Source organism: Oryctolagus cuniculus, chromosome 18 (assembly GCF_964237555.1).
Source record: "Oryctolagus cuniculus chromosome 18, mOryCun1.1, whole genome shotgun sequence".
NCBI lineage: Eukaryota > Metazoa > Chordata > Mammalia > Lagomorpha > Leporidae > Oryctolagus > Oryctolagus cuniculus.
Window position 1 is genome coordinate 33,663,476 of NC_091449.1, and position 21,161 is coordinate 33,684,636.

At 47.5% G+C, this 21,161-nt stretch overlaps 1 protein-coding gene across 3 annotated transcripts in view; it reads left to right on the top strand.

Moving 5' to 3' along the window:
• Positions 1–920: 920 nt before the first annotated feature.
• Positions 921–21,161, top strand: part of HEATR3 (HEAT repeat containing 3) — an 86,943-nt gene continuing 66,702 nt past the window's right edge. For 2 of the 3 annotated variants that reach the window (XM_051833897.2, XM_051833898.2), the window contains exons 1-11: positions 921–1,238; positions 1,349–1,521; positions 2,980–3,067; positions 4,671–4,783; positions 6,568–6,677; positions 9,536–9,676; positions 11,919–12,196; positions 18,107–18,197; positions 18,305–18,462; positions 18,720–18,802; positions 20,813–20,949. In XM_051833897.2, the coding sequence (XP_051689857.2) occupies positions 1,104–1,238; positions 1,349–1,521; positions 2,980–3,067; positions 4,671–4,783; positions 6,568–6,677; positions 9,536–9,676; positions 11,919–12,196; positions 18,107–18,197; positions 18,305–18,462; positions 18,720–18,802; positions 20,813–20,949 (1,507 nt within the window). In that variant the 5' untranslated portion in view covers positions 921–1,103. The remainder of the gene's footprint in view (positions 1,239–1,348; positions 1,522–2,979; positions 3,068–4,670; positions 4,784–6,567; positions 6,678–9,535; positions 9,677–11,918; positions 12,197–18,106; positions 18,198–18,304; positions 18,463–18,719; positions 18,803–20,812; positions 20,950–21,161) is intronic. The other variant, XM_008275057.4, reaches the window with a different exon arrangement.

The following is a 21,161-nucleotide window of genomic DNA, read 5'->3' on the forward strand; positions in this document are numbered from 1 at the left end:
CCGTTGCCAGCAGCCATCTTGGCATGGCCTTCTCATTCCACCACAGGGGTGGAGACACCCGAACCATGCGGTCAAGGGAAGTGGAGAGAGCACCTCAGAGAAGGGAAGCGGCAGGCCCTCAGCGGCCAGAGGAGACGTCTAGGAAGCAAAAAACCCACCAACACATAGACTCGATCTTCAAGAGGATCACGCAAAGACTGCGCATGCATTTAAAAAAATTTTTTGCACCAAAATAAAATTACTTTTGAACTCCATTTTTCACAAACCTTTCATTTTTAAAAAAGGTTTTCTGTTCATTTTTATTTATTTGTAAGAGTGAGAGCTAGAGAGAAATCTTCTGGTCTTCTGGTTCAGTCCCCAAATGCCTGAAACTGTCAGGCTGGTCCAGGCCTAAGCCAGGAGCCAGGAATTCCATCTGGCTCTCCTACGTGGGTGGCAGGGGCCCAAGTACTCGAGCCATCACCTGCTGGCTCCCAGGGGTGCACTGGTAGGAAGCGGGAGCACAAGCAGTACCGTCTGGAACTGCACTCTGACACGGGACCGGGCATCCCAAGTGGCGTCCCAACCACTGTGCCGAACTTTCTGACAGACCCTGGTATCTGGCGGCTCCAAGGTTTCCTTGCACCTATCGTCGGTCATGGGGAGGCCCCAGCCTCTGCAAGCCAATCACACCTCTGTTATGCCAGTTAATGTTATTTCCTTTATTAGACAGTCGGTCTAAAGGGTAGGGTCGCCAAAGAGCAAGGTTTTCTCCCATACACACTGACCTGATAGCTATGCACCTAGGCGGACGTGAAGTCAGCATCACCATTCAACAGTCCTCTGCTTCCTTGGAAAAGCCACAGGACCCCGCCCCTCTCCCGGACAGGCCACGCCCACGCCGCTTCCACGCTTGCGCGCTCCCCGCGCCAGCCCCGCCCTCGCCGCCGACACGCGGCGCGCGTGCGCGCTGCCTCACCATGTGTGCTCGGGCCGTCAGGCGGCCCAGCTGAGCGGGGACCATCAGCAGCCCCCGGGGCGATACGACGGTACCGCCAGTCCCGCAGTCTCCGCCGCGTGCTGCTGCCCTCCTCTCTGTGGCTGTCCCCGCAGTGCACGTCGCCATGGGCAAGAGCCGAACCAAACGCTTCAAGCGACCTCAGTTCTCCCCCACCGGCGACTGTCAGGCCGAGGCGGCGGCGGCGAACGGAACTGCAGACGAGGAGGACGACGGGCCGGCGGCGGAGCTGCTGGAAAAAGTGAGGCGGGGGCTCCGCGGGGCGGCGGGGGCGGGCGCGGGCGGCCCCCCGCGGCCCCGGGGGCGCGTGCGCACTGGGCCACCTCTAACCTCCTCGTCCGCGTCCCACAGCTCCAGCACCCGAGCGCCGAGGTCCGCGAGTGCGCGTGCGCGGGCCTGGCCCGGCTGGTGCAGCAGCGGCCGGCGCTCCCGGGCCTGGCGCGCCGGGATGCGGTGCGTCGGCTCGGGCCGCTGCTGCTGGACCGCAGCCTGGCGGTCAGGGAGACGGCGGCCGGCGCGCTGAGGTGAGCCGGGAGGACGGGTGCGGGACTTTGTCGCGTGCTGTGCGTTTCGTTGCAAGGGGCTGGGGAGGGCGGAGAACCTGGCGGCGGTCTCCCGTCTGCGGGCGGGCGGGCGGGCGGGCGGGGAGGACCGACCCCGGGACTCTCTGGCCCCACGCAAGTCCCTGCGGGTGCTGCTAGACGTCCTGCCCCGCAAACCGGCGCACTTTGCTATGCTCTCCAGGAAGCTTCCTTAGGGCCCCGTGGTTGGATGATCTCTTCCACCCAGGGGTTGTAGATGCGAGGGCTCTACACGGAACAAACAACACAGCCCGGTCTTCCCAGAAGCTCTGTTGATGCGGAGACGGAAAACTAGAACAAGGTCAAGCGTGATGTTAGATAGTGAGAAGCGCTAGGCAAGCCAAGAGAGTGCTGGGCTGGGGGTGCTCTGTAGATGGCAGTGGTGAATTCAGCCTTGCAGGATGGGGAGCCAGGCGTGGGAGTATGGAGCAAGAGGGTTCCCCGCAGAGAAGTGAGACAGCGAAGGGCGTGGCGTGGCTACAGAACTGAGGGTTAGAAGGGTTAGGAGATGAGGCTGGGGAGGGATAGTAGGGTGGGGTGGGGTTTATTCTAAGAAAGGGAGAGACCTCATCCATTTACCTTTGGAAGAGGCCATTCTCTTGGTTGTGCAGAGAATGGACTGTAGAGGGGGCAAGAGTAGAAGTTAGTACTTGTAGTTCTTGTGTTTACGTTGTGCTCACTGATGTCAGCGTGCTCTGGGCATGGGGTCGTGAGTAACAGAGACTTCCAGGGACTCTCCAAGACCGCCGAAGCAGACAGGCGTTCGCCAGCTACTGCGCTGACCAGCCAGTAGCAACCACACAGGTGCTCCAGGGTTCGGGGGAGACAGACCTGAGCAGTGATGTTAGAGTTGAGGTCCGAGGAACGAGGGGCACTGACCGCTTTATGGGGACGGGGTGGACATCCCTCCCCGGCGAGGAGACACGCGCACTGTGAGCTCCTGAAGACGTGGGAGCGGCCTGACTTCTCTGCACGCTCTTCCTGCCTGGCCGTGGCTCAGGAGTGTCTTCCAGTGAAGCTTAGCCAGGGCTGAGTCAGGGCGTGTCCTCCTCAGGGGCCTCCCCTCACCGCCCTTAGCGTGTTGATGGCAGGGCAGGGTCCCTCCGTTTAGGATGTGAAGTGGGTGCCGTCGTCTTCCCTGGCCCATCCCTGTAGCCGTGTGCCTGTGTGCTTAGACCTGAGAAGCACGTGGCTGCGTGACAGTCACCTGCTCGCATCTGGTAGGACAAGGATCAGGAGCGGTGGGAAGCTCTGGACTGGTTCTGTCGCATGTGACAGAAATAGCAAACCGTGTCTCCTGGGAAACCTTAGGTCTAATGAAAGGAGAAGTAAATGTGAGTGTGGGATAGCGTTTTATGACGTGTGACTGAAAATAAAACGTGATCGAAACTTCTTGCCTAGAAATCTGAGTGCCTGTGGAGGTTTTGAAGTTTGTGACGACATGGTGACGAAGGATATCATGACTCCGCTGGTTGCGCTTCTGAAAGAGGTAGGCGCTCTCGGGGCGCGTGCATTTAGCTGAGTGCCTGGGGTGCCTGTGTCCCGCCTCGGGGTGCCTGTCTGGCTTTCATTCCCAGCTTCCTGCTGACGCAGACTGTAGAGGGCAGTGATGACGGCTCGGGTGATCTGGTTCCTGCCGCCCACTTGGGAGACCTGGGTGGAGGTCCTGGCTCCTGGCTCCAGACCTGGCCCAGCCTCAGCCTCAGCATTTGGGGAGTGAACCAGTGGATGGGAGCTCTTTCTCTCAGATGCTCTGCTTCTCAAATAAAACAATGAATAAAAATTAAATGTTGCATTTAGGATGCAAACTTGGGTAGCTTTGAAAAAAGCACTGGTGTTACTTTTCTTCCCTTAAAGCATCCTGTGGAATTTAATTTCTTTTCTTGGAAACAGTGAACTACTCTGTGAGTGATAATTTATTCATCCTCTGTTCCTTTATTTATATGATAGTTAGAAGTGACCTTCCTAAAGCCCTGCAGACTTTTGTAGACCTTTAATTTCATACAGTGACAATAACTAGTAGTTACTGATTGCTTGTTTATGTGGCAGCTACTGCTTTTCTGTTTTGCAAATTACTTACTTTCATCCTCAGAGCAGTCCTGTGAGCAGGCTTGTTCCCATTTCACAGATGGGGAAGCTGGACACAGACATTCCGCACTTGAAGGCTGCCTGCAGTTCTCGACTGGATGTCATGCCAGTCTTCTGCATACCTCGTTCAGGGGTTACGCAGTGCTCTCTCTGCTTCCCTGTTCTGTACTGACGGGTAATTTACAGTTAAGCCTGTAAAAAGCATGTCCAGTGTTGAGTGGAGGCATGGTTCTCAGCAGGTCGTGATTTTGCCCAGACGTTAGCCAATGTTTGGAGACATTTTTGGTTGTTACAGGAGGTAAGAACTGTGGCTTGCATGCCGTGGGTTCAGGCCAGGGACACTGCTGACTATCCTGCTATGCACAGGACACCCCCACAACCAAGAATTGTGCAGGCCCCAGTGTCGGTAGTCCCTAGAGTGAGAAGCCGCGCTGCGGAGGGTCCCGGGGACTGTCCTAGAAGGGCAGTACTGCAGCGCTGCTGGGAGCACTGACTCGGAGCCAGGATGCCTGCCCTTGAAGCCCAGCTGTGTGCATTCTCGCTGCACCCTTCAGCAACCAGGGTGCCCCCTGTGCCTGCCTTCCCTCAGGGATGAGAGTTTATCTCAGGTTTGCTGTGGGGATTACTGACTTACTATGTGTAACACACTTACAATTGTGCCTGACAAGGCACTGTGTAAATTTTAGCTCTTACACTTTATCTTTCTTTGCCTTCTTTGTCTTTTATCTCATTAGGTCAAATGTTTTGTCCAAAATGTTTTGTATTGATTTTGTACTTTCATGTAAAATGTGAATTGCTTTATCTCGAATTTTCACGGTGACTCGGGGAAACCTTCTCTGTATTTCTTGCCAGAAGGCAAGCAGGGTTGTGGGAATTGTTCAGCTTCTGAAAACTTGATGGGCTTGTTAACCACTATAATTGCTGATGTTTAGTTTTTTTGACTCTTCAGTATCATTAGCCTTTTTGTTTAATTATTCTTTGCTAATCATGATGTTTGGTTACAGTGTAGTGCTGGACTGGATTCAAATGAAATGTCGCCACAGGAGAAAAAAGATCAGAACAGAAATTCTGTTGAGAACATAGCCAATGAGGCGGTGAACGTGCTGTGGAATATATGGTAAGATGCTTGCCAAGCACAGCTCCTGCTACAGCGCTGCCCAGGCTGCTGCTTTCTGTTCAGCTGTGTAGCGGTCTCTGTTCTCCTGGGGAGGCCTGTCTCAGTGAGGGTGGTAGTTGGTAGGAGGTAGTATCAGGTGACCTGGGGTGAACCATCTTTGAGGCCCCTTCCTCATAGTTTCGTTCCTTTTTAAAGACAGTTCTTTCCAGTTATTGCCACTGATAAAAATATGATGGATCATACCATTAACACCTCCTGTTCCTGCTTTGTCCCCCACACCGTCCACATACCTAGGCAGCAGTTGTCTTAAACCTTGTTAAACCCCGGTGCAGTAGCAGCGTTGGTTTGGCACTGGAATGAGACAAGGACCACAGGTCTTGGCTGGTACTGATTCCCCTTCCCTGGCTGTTATCATTGGGGTGGGCAGTGGGTGCCCAAGGTGAGGTCCATTGACCCTAGTAGGAAGGAGGCCACTCTCCTTTCCTGATTGTAGCAGTGGTGAGGGGGGAGTGGCTAGAAACATGACCTGGCTTTACTTTTTTCCGTCTCATTTTATGTCCCACAGTCGTAGCACGATTCCAGCATGAGTCCTCATTTTCAGTCAGTGGTTATAGTGGCTGATGGCAGAGCGCAGGTGTCCCTAGAATACAGAATTGTGTTGGATCCTGTAAAGCTGCCTCCCGGCCAGTCTGCACGTGCCTGTGCTTGCATCGTGGGCTGGTGGACGCCTTCCACCAGCTGTGCCGGAGAGACCCTCTGTGGAGAAGTGGGATCTGAGCAGACTGCTGGGTGCTGTGCACCACATACCTTAATTGGGTCCATTGGCAAATTTTGGAAATTAAAAAAAAATTATTTGGAAACAGTCCTAACCTAATATATTTCCAAGATTTCTCTTTCCTGAATGCCTATGAGTCTTACATTTTTGTTTCATACTTGATAATTCAAACTACCTTCACATATGTATGTCTGGGCTGTTTCAGTGCCGCATTAACAGATTGCAGAAAGTGTTTTTCTTCAGGTAACAAACTGAATAATTGGGTCAGATCTGTTAGCTGTTAGTGCCCATGTGTGTATGCAGTATGGATGGAGAGACACCTTTCTCTAGAAACATGATGCAGTTACCATAGTTACGGTGTGTGCTAGTTAATAACTGACAGCTTGCTTAGTCTTATTAAAAGAAAGTGTGATTTCAAAAAGAATTATTGTAGTGATCTCTCTGCAAACTGTAAATCCTCCTTGATGAGATGACAGTTGCAGTCAGGGAGGAATGAATAACATGTTTTATTTCCTCTTGCACTTTGTGTGGTAAGTCTAGAGACTGTTTGTCCTAACTTTACCGTGCTGTTTCGGCACAGTGAAGAGAGCAGGAGGCTGGACCCAGGGAGCCCAGGTGCACTGGGCCTGCCTCTGCCTCTAACAGATAGTCTGATCTCCTCGTGGGCCACCTCACCCTTGGGGCCTGGGTGTTCTCATCTGTAAAATGGGGAGTTGAATTAACTGATTTCTAAGAGTTCTTCCCACTCTACCCCCTTCTACGGGGAAACGCATACGGTATAGATTGCCTTAAAGGCCCCCCATGATAGGAATAAGTTAAAGAAAGCCGGTTATCACATGTGCAGTGGCTGTGAATGGGCGTTCGTTTCTTCATCTATAGGCATGGTGGGTGTTTGACTCCAGCTCTTTGGTTCTGTAAAGCCTAATTTGTTTTTGTCATGGATTCCTGTGATTGATTTCCTAATGTTAAAATGTGACTAGTAAAACTCTTTTTCCCCCCTTCAATTTAGTGAATGCAGTAGTAGAGCAGTATCTATATTCAACAAAGAAGGGTGTTTGGAGATTGTATTAAAGTATTTAAGTAGATTTCCCACCAATGTTGACCTGGCTATCTCAGTAGGTAAGTGAAGAAAAAGTGATGATTTATTAAGTATGTGTAGTCTTATTCAAAAATTGTTATTCAGATCTAGTATGTTAATTCTACAGAAATGGTTTTTTTTTCTCATTGTATATATGAATTTAGCCAAGGAGTTCTGTTTGTTCTGAATCCTTTTCGGTCTGACTGGTACTTTTCCTCACTCAGAATTTTCCTGCTTTTTGCTCTGAATGGCAGAAAGGTAGCAATGTGAGGATATGTGGTTTCCAATCTATTACCATTCTTAGAATCTTGTGTTAATTTTTGATGTTTTCATTTTCATTTAAATATTAACACACAGCTACCAGGCCTTTGAGCCAGTTAATTGGAAGCTAATTGTACTTAAACGACTTGTACTGTTTTCTTACACTTCCATCAGAAAACTGATACCTTCAGTTTTTTGGAAGAAGAGAAGTGATTGAAATTTCACTTAGGCCTGTGTCCTCCCCATGGGAGGCATGGGAAGCAGGGACCTGCAGCTGAGCTGCCCTGGCTCCCTGGTCGTTTCTGGACGAGGGCAGGAAGCCTCTGAGACCCTTCGCTCGCCAGGCAGGAGGCAACGGTCTAGAGGGCGGGCAGCTTGGCAGAATTCTGGGCGAGAGCAGAGGAATCCGATGAAAAACATTTCTAGCCCTCGTGACGGCAGCCATCCGGCTGTCCTTTCACTTAACTGTGCGTCTCCCCGGCAAGGCAGGGACGCCTTCCTCCTACTAATGCTTCTCTTGGCTCCAGTGGAGACTTGCAGGAGAAGAGAAAGGTGGGAGAAACAGCTGAATAAGTACCACTGGGAAAAACTGAAAAATCAGCTTCAAAATTTGGTCTTGGAGGAGGAGTGTGAATAAATGGGGATTTTAAAAACACTTCAGCTGTTTTTAGGAAATTGGTATGTGACTTTCGGGACAATTTTTATTATAATAGAATTTTCAGGAAAGTTAATTTGTAGTTTTTACAAGGAAACATTCTATTTTTGTTCCTTTAGTCTTGTAGATTCAGTTGTCTAGTTTTTTTCCTCTAATGAACTTTTTTGAAATCAGAATAAAATCATTTTGCATTGTTCAGTAGTATTTATCTTTTTGCTTTTAGCTAGGTTCATGATCTTTTTAAACAAGTGCTGTCATTTCTATTTTGAAAGTTCAGTACAATTAATTTAATAAGATCCCATCCTATATGTATTAAGAGTTTTTTTTTCTGAATTTGCATTGTCTTTATGGTAGCAATCACAGTTTATCTTGCCTTTTTGCTAAAGTAAATATTTGATTTTAAAAAAACTTAACACATTTGTTGTATGTGTGTATATTTACAAATATGTGGATTTGTATGCAGATGTATTTTGGAAACCAAATTAGATGACAGCAATAGCATGTATTTTGGCTAATTTGGATGGGCATGATCTTTTTCATCTGGAAAGAAATGGATTTATATGGAATAAAATACCTCAGGAAAACAAATTTGGGCTTGCTCCTCTGTGTTTCAAATATCTCTTCTGTCAGACTTTTCAGACAATCCTAAGTGTGTACTACTAGTTAATTAATTTTTATATATAGATTGTTATCCATTGTCTTGTTTTAATGCTAGGGAAGGAAGTTTATTGCTACATGGATCATATGTCTATTAATATTTTATCCATCCCTTAATTTGTTCATTATATATGTATATATATTTTTTAAAGATTTGTTTATTTATTTGAAAGACAGAGTTATAGAGAGGCAGAGGCAGAGAGAGTGAGAGAGATCTGTCCTCTGGTTCACTCCCCAAATGGCCGCAGTCCAATGGAGCTGGACTGATCCGAAGACAGGAGCTTCTTCTGGGTCTCCCACATGGATGCAGGGGCCCAAGGACTTCGGCCATCTTCTGCTGCTTTCCCAGGCCATAGCAGAGAGTTGGATTGGAAGTGGAGCAGCCAGATCTTGAACCAGCACCCATATGGGATGCTGGCACTGCAGGTGGCGGCTTTACCCGCTATGCCACTGCACAGGCCCCTCATTTTTTATATTTTCATATAAAATACCCTTTTTCCTTAAAGAATTTTATTGTTTCACCAGGAATAGCCCCAAATTTTGTGATTGTGATGAATTGAATTTAAAGGAAGCTAGAATTTCACCAGCCTGGCTTGTTGTTGGCAACAGAACTAAGAGTTTATTTAGTCCGGGGACTGCCATTTGCAGTGGGTCCAGGACAGGTGTGTTAATTGACGGTAAACCTTTATAAATATTCACTGTGTGCCGGCGCCGCGGCTCACTAGGCTAATCCTCCGCCTTGCGGCGCCGGCACACCGGGTTCTAGTCCCGGTCGGGGCGCCGGATTCTGTCCCAGTTGCCCCTCTTCCAGGCCAGCTCTCTGCTGTGGCCAGGGAGTGCAGTGGAGGATGGCCCAAGTGCTTGGGCCCTGCACCCCATGGGAGACCAGGATAAGTACCTGGCTTCTGCCATCCGATCAGTGCGGTGCGCTGGCTGCAGCGCACCGGCCGCAGCTGCCATTGGAGGGTGAACCAACAGCAAAGGAAGACCTTTCTCTCTGTCTCTCTCACTGTCCACTCTGCCTGTCAATAAATAAATAAATATTCGCTGTAATCCAACACTGGCACAGTATCTAAGAGCCTGTTAAGTGGTATTTATAAAAGCACAGTTGTGTAGGGAAATAGAATTTTAAAAAGAGAAGGGAGAAAAGCAGTGAAGGTCTGGGAAGTCTCCTGTGCGTGCAGCATTGTGGAGGTGTAGCCGTACGTCCTCCTAGGGCGACCTGTTCACAGCAGGTGTGAAGATGCAGATTGTTAGGGAGCTATGTTGGTATAAGTGACCCTGGGCAGAAGCCATGTTTCTGAGTGTTTGGTTTTTGTCTTGTAGCATATTGTTTGCAGACAGTGACCGAAGATAATCCTGAGCTATTGCAGTCTTTCAATGCCACGGCCTTGCACGTGCTGGAATCTGTAATGATTGCCCCCGTCAGTTCCATGGAGTACCTTCTGTTAAAGACACTGGTGGCAGGTAATGGATAGACGTGGGGGGCACAGTTTATTTGTTGCTTCATGTGACCACCTACATCAGGGTGTCTGTGCCTGTGTCTATTCTGACGTTTGTAATGTTTAAGTGGAGACCTTTAATTCAAACAGTTGTCCATAGTTATGAAGCCTGCTAGAAGAGAGCTGTTTTCAATTGAACAAACTACTATTATCTGATAAAGAAATGCTGCGGTCAGGAGCCCCTCTTACTTATGAACCAGTGAGTTCAAAAATTGAGTGTGGGCATCTGAGACCCAACTGCTTGTTTTACCATAAGCTCTTTGCCCCCAACTCTCCTCCTCAGAGTCTCTGAGCACAGAAATGGGAAAGGATCTGACCATCTCTCATGTGAGCAGTATGTGCTTTATGTACTGCTGATGCATTGTTCTCTTACCTTTTGGCTTTTCAGAGGTAAGTTCTTTTGAAAGATTTTTAATTTTTTTATGAGGATATTTTTAATGCAATCTCATTTTTTGTTGGTTGTCTCAAGGTGGAGCCAGGCCAAAGCCAAGAGCCAGGAGCTTCATCCAGGTCTCCCACATAGGTGGCAGGGACCTAAGCACTTGGACTGTTTTCTTCTGCTTTCCCAGGCACATTAGCAGGGAGCTGGATTGCACATGAACTTGTGCCCATATGGGATGCCAGTGCTGTACGTGGCAGCTTTATCTACTAGGCCACAATGTCCCCCCCCCCCCCTTTTAAGGTTTATTTATTTGAAAGGCAGAATGACAGGGAGAAAGAGGGAGAGATTCCCCCATAGTTGCCAAGGTCAGGGCTGGGCCAGGCCAAAGCCAGGAGCCAGGAACTCCATCTAGGTCTCTCATGTGGGTGGCAGGAACCCAGAGATTTGGCCCATCTTCCACTGCCTTCCCAGGTCCACCAGCAGGGAGCTGGATCAGAAGCGGAGCAAGGGGACTTGAATTGGCAATCCAGCAGTTCAAGCTGCTGCACCACAACACTGGCCCCAATTTTTTTTTTTTTTTTACTTTAAGATTTATTTATTTTTATTTACTTGAAAGAGTTACAGAGAGAGGTAGAGAGAGAGAGAGTTCTGGGTCTTCCATCCACTGGTTCACTCCCCAGCTGCGCCGATCCAAAGCCAGGAGCCAGGAGCTTCTTCCGGCTCTCCATGTGGGTGCAGGGGCTCAAGGACTTGGGCCATATATCCCAGGTCATAGCAGAGAGCTGGATCGGAAGTAAAGCAGCTGGGACTAGAACCGGTACCCATTTGGGATGCTGGTGCTTCAGGCCAAGGTGTTAACCCACTGTGCCACAGTGCCAGCCCCCCAATTTTTGTTTTTAATTGTGGTAAAATACACATGAAATTTGCCATCTTAATCACTTCTGTATGTAGAGTTCGGCGGTGTAAAGTATGTTCACGTTGTCCTACAGCAAATCTCCAGAACCTTTTTCTCCTTATACAACTGAAACTGTACCTATTTAACAACAGCTTTTCCCACATGGTCACATTTTCCCCTCCTAGACCCTGGCAACCACTGGTCAACTTTATGAATTTGACTGCTTTAAATATGTAAGTGGATTCAAGCACTCTTTTTGTGACTGGCTAATTTCAGGTCACAAGATTCATCCATGAAGTCGCACGTGTCAGGATCTCCTTTTTAATACTGACTGTCTGTGCGGCATTTTGTTCTCCTTTTGGCCGTTGTGATTAATGCTGCCGTGGACGTAGCTGTAATCCAGTCAGGTGTCTGCTTCAGTCCTGGGTACGCACCCAGGAGGTGTTTTCACTTTGGCAGCCCCCCTCCTTTTTTTTTTTTTTTTTTTTTTTAATTAACCGGACTACTTAGTGGTAGCTCCTGTTCTATTTTGATAGGCAAAAAGCCACGATCTGCACTCTCGTTTGTGTACAAGGCCTTGGGATTTTAGGACATTCCACTCCACTCTTGGAATATAAGCTGCCGAGGAGACCAGCTTAGGTTAAGATGAAAGGAAGCGAAGCTACGCCGTCATCTTGAAAGTAACTTGAGCAGTCTTCTCTTGGTCTGCCGATAGGTCGTGCATCAGAGAAAGAGGTGATTGTGAGGGGTTGTAACGAGGAGCACGGCCCCTGTGTAATGCTTTTTCAGGCTTAAAAAATGAACAAAGGCAGTAGGGTTGAGATGTTTTGAAACTGCACCTGAGCTTAAAGAACCAGTCCTGTGGAAGCCTTTCTTGAGATGAGATAAGATTTCACGGACAGTTCCTTTGTCCTTCTCCATTTTTCCCAGGCACAGTTTGGAACCTAAAGGATATCATTCCATCCAAGAGTCAGGCAGAAATCATAAGTGCCATCCTGAAAATCTTATCCGAAGTTTTGGAAATGGATTCCGGTGAAACGGTTGTTCAGATGAAGGAGGCTGAAATTCAGAGGTTAAAAACAGCTGCGGAGACTGAGGAGCTCCTAGAGAATGCGAATGGTGGTGATTTCATTGAAGACGATGACATGGAAGAAATTCCCCATAAAAGAAAAGTCAGAAGGAAGACTTTCATTTCAGATTTACTTCCAGTAAGTCGGTTTGATGCTCTCAGACATGGATTAATACAGCTGTTTTCTTCCCACAGGTATCATTATCTTAATAGGAAAATGTTAGAATTAACTACGAAGTGAATTTCAGTAAAAAGCAGTGGTGGTTTCCCCATTGACTCTTATAACGTTAGAAATATACTCCCAACAGGTTTTTAAAAAAAAAAAAAAAAAAAAACTGTGTAAAATGAAACATTTTGGAGACGATTTTTCTTTTAAAGATTTATTTATTTATTTGAAAGTCAGAGTTACACAGAGAGAGGAGAGGCAGAGAGAGAGAGAGAGAGAGAGGTCTTCCATCCACTGGTTCACTCCCCAATTGGCCACAACAGGCCAGAGCTGCGCTGATCTGAAGCTAGGAGTCAGGATGCTTCCTCCAGGTCTCCAATGCGTGTGCAGGAGCCCAAGAACTTGGACCATCTTCTACTGCTTTCCCAGACCATAGCAGAGAGCTGGCTCAGAAGTGGAGCAGCCAGGACTTGAACTGGCACCCGTATGGGATACTGGCACTGCAGGCGGCAACTTTATCTGCTACACCATAGCGCCAGCCCTGGAGACAATTTCAAATATAAAATAGGCCACCCATTCTAGAGCACTACAGAAGTATATGGTTATCTTCCTAACTTTTATGTCTTGCTTCATTCTACACTGTCTCCTAGATTGTCTTCAAACTGAAGGAGAATGTACTTTGCATGCTTCTCTTAGCATTTAGCCTCACCAGAGTGGCATGGGAAGCCAAACCTCCACTTACCCAGCACTGCTGGGCAGAAGAGGTTGGGTGATGTGGTCTGATGTTTGTTGGGGTGCAGTTGAGCAGTCTTGGATTTGGGAATCATTCAGCTGAGACATCAACAGAGATGGTGCCATCCTCAGGGGGAGCATTTCCCCCAAGGAGGAGAGAAAACAAAGACACAGAGGACAGTGAGTTGGGCTTTACTCACCGGTATGTTTCCTGGGCTCCTGCAACCAGGACATACAGAAAGGTGGTTAAGATGCATTTCCTGACATCAGAGAAGTCAGATACGCATCTGGCTGTCCCACCAATGCTGAGAACCGTGGTGGGGCTGTGTACAGCTTTCCAAGGGAGATGCCTCTGTAGGGTGGGCACATGTGTTTCATCCTTGATGGGAGAGCAAAGGGAGAGGCCGTCTCAGGCGTCTGGGACAGGACACCTGTGCTGTCATAAATGATGAAGGAAGAAGCAGGAAAGCAGCTGGCGTGGCTGAGCAGTCTCACTCCAGCTGGTGTGGCTGAGCAGCCTCAAACGGCTGCACCCAGGCGAACAGAGAGCCTGGCGGGGGAGGCAAGTCAGGAGGCTGCTGCAGAAAGGTGGTGACGAAGCCTGAGCTGGGAGAGTGGTTTGCGTCCTCCACAATTCCGTAGGTGGCTTCTCCTGCTCGTAGAAAGTGAACTGAACCGGGGAGCACTCCTGAGTCTGTCTGCTAAGAGTTTTGATAGATTTGTGCCCAGTAAGAATTAATTAACTGGAATATAACTGAACATAAGTACTCAGGTAACAGTATTACCACGTTTTGCATTCTTGATGTCTTGTGAAGCCTAAATTGGTGGTGGTTTAAGGAAACCATGATTTTTGTAGCATGAACCAGTGTGAATCTAGACACAGAACATGGTGTTAAGTGCTGGGGTGAATACAGAAATGAGAAGACCATCCTGTCAAGTTGCTTGCAGACCAAAAAGTGGCTTAACAATCATGGCACTTCCTTTCTGACCCAGAGAATGAGCAGAATCTATCATCAATAAAATGACACGGAGGAAGGCATTGCTGTGCACCCTGTTCTCTCAAAGGGATGTTGATAGAAAACTCTAGCAGCAGCAGCTGCTCAGATACTGTGGGAAGGTGAGTGGTCAGGGCCGTGCCGGGTCTCGTGGCCCTGTGTGGAAAGCAGGGATGGAATAGTCGGTGCTTCGTAGGCTGCTTTCCCGCTGTTCATTGGAACTGCCACGGCTGTGCTTTGTTTGACCTGTCCACTCCATATTCTCGTTGGAGCAGAGATGGGAATTACAGTAAGGCTGTTGGGGAACTCTGAAGGATTAAAAAATTCTGTTTTTTTATTTTTGATAGATTTTATTTATTTGAAAGAGTTACAGAGAGAGGTCGAGACAGCTCTTCGATCTGTTGGTTCACCCCACAAATGGCCACAGTAGCTGGAGATGAGCCATTCCAAAGCAGGAGCCAAGGGCTTCTTCCAGGTCCCCCACATGGGTGGAGGGGCCCAAGGACTTTGGCCAACCTCATTTGCTTTCCCAGGCACGTGAACAGGGAGCTGGATTGAAAGTGTAGCAACCAGGACTCTAACCACACCCATATGGGATGCTGGTGCTGCAGGCCAGGGCTTTAACCCAGTGCGCCATAGAGCTGGCCCCAGGAAATCCTCTGAGAATAGGCAAGTGATGTTCTTGTGGTTATGCCCATCTCCCACCTGGCTTCTAAAGGGAGTAGGCAGAGGTTGAGGCTCAGTTCTTACCAAGGTTAGGATAGAAGTGCCACTGTTTAGAAACTCTGCATAGTTAAGAGTTAGATGGAGATGTATTTTCTGAAGCAGTTTTTTTTTTTTTTATTTACTTATTTATTTGAAAGGCAGAGAGAGAGAGAGAACAATCCTCCATCTGCTGGTTCACTCCCCAAATGGTCGCAATGGCTGAGGCTGGGCCAAGCCAAAGCTAGGAGTCAGGAACTTCTGGGTCTCCCATGTGGGTGCAGAGAAAACCTTGGGGACTTGGGCCAACTTCTGCTGCTTTCCCAGGCACATTATGGAGCTGATCAGAAGTGAAGCAGTGGGAACTCAAAGCTAGTGCCCATATGGGATGCTAGATCAGCAGGTGGAGGCTGAACCTTCTCTGCCAAAGCACCAGCCCCCTGAAGTGTTATTTAAAAATGGAATTTTAGTGCTTATACAATGAAGTGTTTTATCATAGCAAAAACTTATTTTTTCAAGTCTCAACTTATGAGAGTGGACTGGATCATTAACATGCCGACAGTCAGCCAGCAGTGGTGAGTGCCAGTGAGTGCCAGGCGGTGTGCCTGTCTGTGCCGGGAATACAGATCTATAGTCAGCTGCGGTCTCGCACACTGTCCCACTGGCTTTTGCAAGTGGCCCTTAGAATCAAAGCCCTTAATTGCATTATTTAACTGAAGCCACTCATGAGAAAGTAGAGTATCCCCTATCCAGATTCCACAGTTGTCACTTAGGAAATGGTGCTCTGTCTTACGTCATCTGTTTCCTGCTCACTCACCTTTCTACTTACTATTTTGAAGCAAATCTTAGATATGATAACATGTCACCTAGATTGGTTCTTTATGTCAGCTTGACAGTGATAAGCAGGGAAATGTTCTGAGCAGGATAGTTACATAAAGAAGTGGAACATGATTTCACAGTTTCTTTTAAGCTGGGTCTTCAGACATTTTAAGAGCATGAGAACTCAGTGATATGTCTTATTAGCTTGAGTCTACTCTATTAAAGATGAATATAGTTGGATGGAACATACACACAAAACATAGGAGAGCTATATTTTTTAAGTATATTCCTTATTTTAAAGATTTTGTTTATTTGAGAGGTGGAGTTAGACAGAGAGACAGAGAAAAAGGTATTTCATCTGTTGGTTCACTCCCCAAATGGCCACAGTGGCCAGAGCTGGGCCGATCCGGAGCCAGGAGCTTCTTCCAGGTCTCCTATGCAGGTTCTGGGGCCCAAGGATTTGGACCATTTTTGATTGCTTTCCAGGCCATAGCAGAGAGCTGGATCAGAAGAGGAGCAGCCAGGACTTGAACTGGCAGCCATATGGGATACTGGCACTGCAAGCAACAATTTTACCCGGTACACCACAGTACCAGCCCCAAAATATATTCTTACTAGTAATAAATGTAATACAAACCTAGAAAATTCTGAGTTGTATCTATTAAATCAGCAGTTTACTTTTTTTTTTTTTTTTTAACATTTTGTTTATTTATTTGAGAAGGTACAAGGAGGGAGAAACAGAGAGAAAGGTCTTCCATCCCTGGTTCACTCCCCAAATGGCCACAATGGCTGGAGCTGGGCCGATCTGTAGCCAGGAGCTTCTTCCAGGTCTGCCACGTTGGGGTAGGGGACCAAGCATTTGGACCCTCTTCTGCTTTCCCAGGCCATGGCAGAGAGCTGGATTGAAAGAAGAGCAGCTGGGACTAGAACTGGTGCCTATATGGGATGCCGGTGCAGGCATCCGGATGCAGGCAGAGGCTTAGCTCACTACTTAAACTGCTGGTCCCAGCAATTGACTTTTCAAAGTAGCATAATTTAAAGTTGTAGTTGAACTGTTGGATAATGAAATTGTTGGTGAAATTGTAAATGAATATGAACATCTTGGAAAGGAAAATAGGACAACTACAGGACCTACAAACCTGTTTTTAGCCTTTGATCCAGTAAACCTAAGTAAAATATCCAAGTGTTGTCATCTCTCGATATGAGTTCCTAGACCCCTGTGGATACCAAAATCTGAAGCTGAAGTCCCTTACGTAAAATGACACAGTATTGGATGTAACCTGTGTCCACCCTTCTGTATACTTTGTCATCTCAGGACAATTTATGATACTTGATCCAGTGTAGACGCTATGTAAATACTTCCTTTACTGTACTAGGGAATCATGACAAGAGACAATAAGAGACAACCTGCACCTGCTCAGTACAGGCCCAGTGGTTTGTTTTTTTTTTTTTTTTTTTACCAAATGTTTTCCATCCTCAGTCGGTTGGATCTTGGAATGTGGAACCCATGGATATGGAAAGCTGACCGTAATTTTTAAATTATAATTTGTTCATTTGGTGGGATATAATGCAGCCATTAAAAAGAAAATACAGAATTTTGGAAACATTTAGATAATAAACTGTGTTTTTAGCTTATGACTATTTTGGAAGATCAGTGTTACTATTTCACTTTTTTAATAGGTATTTTGAGAATTAAGGTGATAGAAGTATATACAACCCATTTTAAGAAATGTTAATAAAGTTAAATTCATTTTCAGAGAAAAATACCCCTTTCTTCCTTCAGTCTTGTAGAATTCCTTTTTTTTTTTTTTTTTTTTTTTTTTTGACAGTGGGAAAGAGAGACAGAGTTATAGATAGTGAGAGAGAGACAGAGAGAAAAGTCTTCCTTCCATTGGTTCACTCCCCTAATGGCTGCCACAGCCGGTGCTGCACCGATCCCAAGCCAGGAGCCGGGTGCTTTCTCCCAGTCTCCCATGTGGGTGCAGGGGCCCAAGCACTTGGGCCATCCTCCACTGCCCTTCTGGGCCACAGCAGAGAGCTGGACTGGAAGAGGAGCAACCGGGACTAGTACCCGGTGCCCCAACCGGGACTAGAACCCAGGGTGCCGGTGCTGCAGGTGGAGGATTAGCCAAGTGAGTCATGGTGCTGGCCTGTAGAATTGCTTTAAGAAGCTGCTGCCTGCTGTTCAACCAGGCAAGCTTGGATGGTCATATGAGGTCTCAGTAGTAGTGTTGGCTAATGCTGTCTTTGCAAGAGGATGGCTAAGCATCTAAAAGCAGGTTCATTGTGTTTAAGTGCCTGGTGTTTCAATCTTAGTGTGCTGAGCTGCTTCTTAATACCTTGGGTTAAGTTTCAGGGTGAATTCAGTTCAGGATTCCTGAATATCTGCCTGTTCTTTGCAGCTAACTAAGCAACACTTAGAGAATAGCCATGCAGATAGATGGCACTCTAGTTAACCGGCACGCGGCACCGTGCCAAGAGCGCTAGAAAGCTTGTTTGTGCTTCTAGCAGTGTACGACTTTTCTTCCACCTTCCCCACCGCCTGTGATGCATTCTAACCAGAAACATCTTCCAGTAGGCTTTAAAGAAATTCACACACATTTTCTGAAACAAAGCCGTTTGCTTTTTCTTTTAGCCCACTGACAAGGAGCTGAGAGAGACCATAGCGTTGCTGACAGCTCAGCAGACTGCCCTGGAAATTATTGTCAACATGTGCTGTACTGAAGGTTTGTCCCCACTTTACATTTGGACATTTTCCTCTGGGGTCTAGAGGGCTGCTCCCCTGGGGAGTCTCAGCCATGTTGAAGGTCAGTGTGGTTTGCCCTCTTCCCAGATCCCTCCGATGACGAATGGGAAGAGCTCTCTAGCAGTGACGAAAGCGATGCCTTCATGGAAAGTTCCTTCAGTGAGTGCGGTGGGCAGCTGCTGTCTCCACTCTGCCTCTCCCATGAGGTTCACACTGCGCTCACCAACTACCTCATCCCCAAGAAGGTACTCTCTGTACTAGGCTCGATATGGAACATGGGAAGGGCTTAAGACAGCTATTTGTTCTCTGTAAAATATCACACTTGCAGTTATAGGTGATGGTAAGATCTGGGTCACAAAACAGAACCAGCAGTCCTAGAAATAGGCTGAGGAGGCCTTCTGTCTTGGTGAAACCTAGCTATTTCACTCACGAGTAATGTGCTGACATTTCATAAGGAAAGCATGCTGAAGGTGATAACTCGGTGCTGCCTTTTTTGATCTAGGTTTTTGAGAAAACTGCCTTTCCCAACAGTGTTGCAGTCGACATATGTTCCAGGAGCCCCTCGTGGAAACCTTTGATCAGAAAGTAAGAAATTTTCTGTTGTCAAAACCATCTGTTGTTATGTTGTCGTGTGAAATGACAGGCCATGCAGAAGAAGATAGCAATGCCTCCCTAGAGCCAGGGACCCTGACCCTGGGAAAGTGTGTGCATGGGCCAGTGGGGTACCTGCACGAGAACGCCCCTGGGTCCTGTCTCCGGAGAAGCGTGTGCACGGCCAGTGGGATACTGCATGAGAATGTGGTAGTGTGCTTCACAGTTTCCCCAGCCTAGAAGCAACTAGGGTGTGCCTGAGAGAGAAAATGCACAGAAAACTTTTGCCACAGTCATACAGTAGAACAATACAGCAGTGGAAAGAATCTGAAATGGAACTATTCACAACCTGGATGAAACTCAGTGTTGAACAGAAAAGGCAACATACAAAAGAATATACACACTGTGATTGCATATTTAGAGTTTGCAGCCAGGCAGCACAGAACTGTTTTGTTCAGGGATATATACATAGGTAGTAAACCTATGCAGAAGGGGAAGGAAGGGTGTACCATACAGGTTAGGGTCGAGGCTGCCTGTAGGCATCAGGGAGTAGGGATAAAAAGAATATGAGAGCTATGAGGTCTCAGCAGTGTTTATTTCTTATCCAGCTCCATGAGTGCTTGCTCTATAAATTATTTTTGTTACACTTGCAAAGAGGTCTTTTAGAAGTTCAGGGAAAATGCAAATTATGAAAAAACTAAGCATGGATTTTAAAAATTTTGTACACCAAAATACACCCATTTTTAAAAAGAAGACGTTTCTTTATTTGAGAGTAGAGCCACAGAGAGAAAGAGACAAAAATTTTCTATTCACTGGTTCACTCCCCCAAATGACTGCAATGGCCAGACTGGCTCAGGCCAAAGCCAAGAGCCAGGAACTACATCCTGGTCTCCCACGTGGGTGGCAGGGTCCAAAAAAACCTGGGTCAGAAACGGAGTAGCCAGGAGTCAAGTGGTGTCAGAATCAGCAACTTAATGCCCTGAACTGCAATGCCAGCCCCTAAACCTATCTCTAAATCCATTTTCTGTGAACTTTTTAAGGTATCCTCATAGGTATATATGTGTTTGTCATATTTCACAATGAAAGATAACCTTAAAGATGCCACCTTGCATAGAAATTTTTCTAAAGCACACTCTCTTGACTTATGAGTGAGTTGTGCATCAGGGGCTTAGAGTACGCAAGCACTTGGTAGATTAATAGCTTGCTGTATGATTATTTGATACCTGCTGTGGACCCCCTGTACTTCCAGATGTTCCCAGTCAGAACCTGAGGCTTAGGTTAAAAGTTAATACTGGGGTGGGGGCCGGTGCCGCAGCTCACTAGGCTAATCCTCTGCCTTGCGGCGCCAGCACACCAGGTTCTAGTCCCAGTCGGGGCACTGGATTCTGTCCCAATTGACCCTCTTCCAGGCCAGCTCTCTGCTGTGGCCCGAGAGTGCAGTGGAGGATGGCCCAAGTGCTTGGGCCCTGTACCCCATGGGAGACCAGGAGAAGCACCCGGCTCCTGCCTTCGGATCAACGCGGTGCGCCGGCCGCAGTGGCCATTGGAGGGTGAACCAATGGCAAAAGGAAGACCTTTCTCTCTGTCTCTCTCTCTCACCGTCCACTCTGCCTGTCAGAAAAAAAAAAAAGTTAATACTGGGGCTTAGTGGTAAAGCCATCGCCTGCAGTGCTGGCATCCCATATGGGCGCCGATGCAAGTCCTGGCTGCTGCACTTGTGATCCAGCTCTCTGCTGTAGCCTGGGAAAGCAGTAGAGGGTGGCCCAAATTCTTGGGCCCCTCCCTGCACCAATGTGGGAGACCTGGAAGAAGCTCCTGGCTCCTGGCTTTGAATGGGCCCAGCTCTGGCCACTGCAGCCATTTGGGGAGTGAACCAGTGAATGGATGATCTCTCTCTGCATCTGCCTCTGCCTTTCTGTGACTCTACCTTTCCAATAAATGAGTCTTTAAAAAAATAAAGTTAATACTGAATTCTGATGGGGAGCTCTTTCACTTCCCTTCCAGAATGAACACTGTGCAGTGGAGAGCCCTTGTGTGTCTCCAGAGTCTCCTGTCGCTCCTGGACGTGGACCACCTGGGAGGAGCTCCAGCCCTTCAGACGCTGGCACAGCATCTGTCACAGCTGATTTTTGCTCAGCCAGGTAAATGCTGGAGCTTATTGTAAAAGACTGTTAGAACGGGGCAGCACGCTGAAGGGCAGGAACTTGGATTTTGCCACTGGGTAACGATTATCATCCAGTCTGCAGAAACCTTTCCCAGACACTAACAACCATGTATAAGGATGCTTCAAGAAGTTTGTGGAAAGAGGATTTAATAGATGATTCATTTAGGTGCAAAAAAATTTGAGACCCCT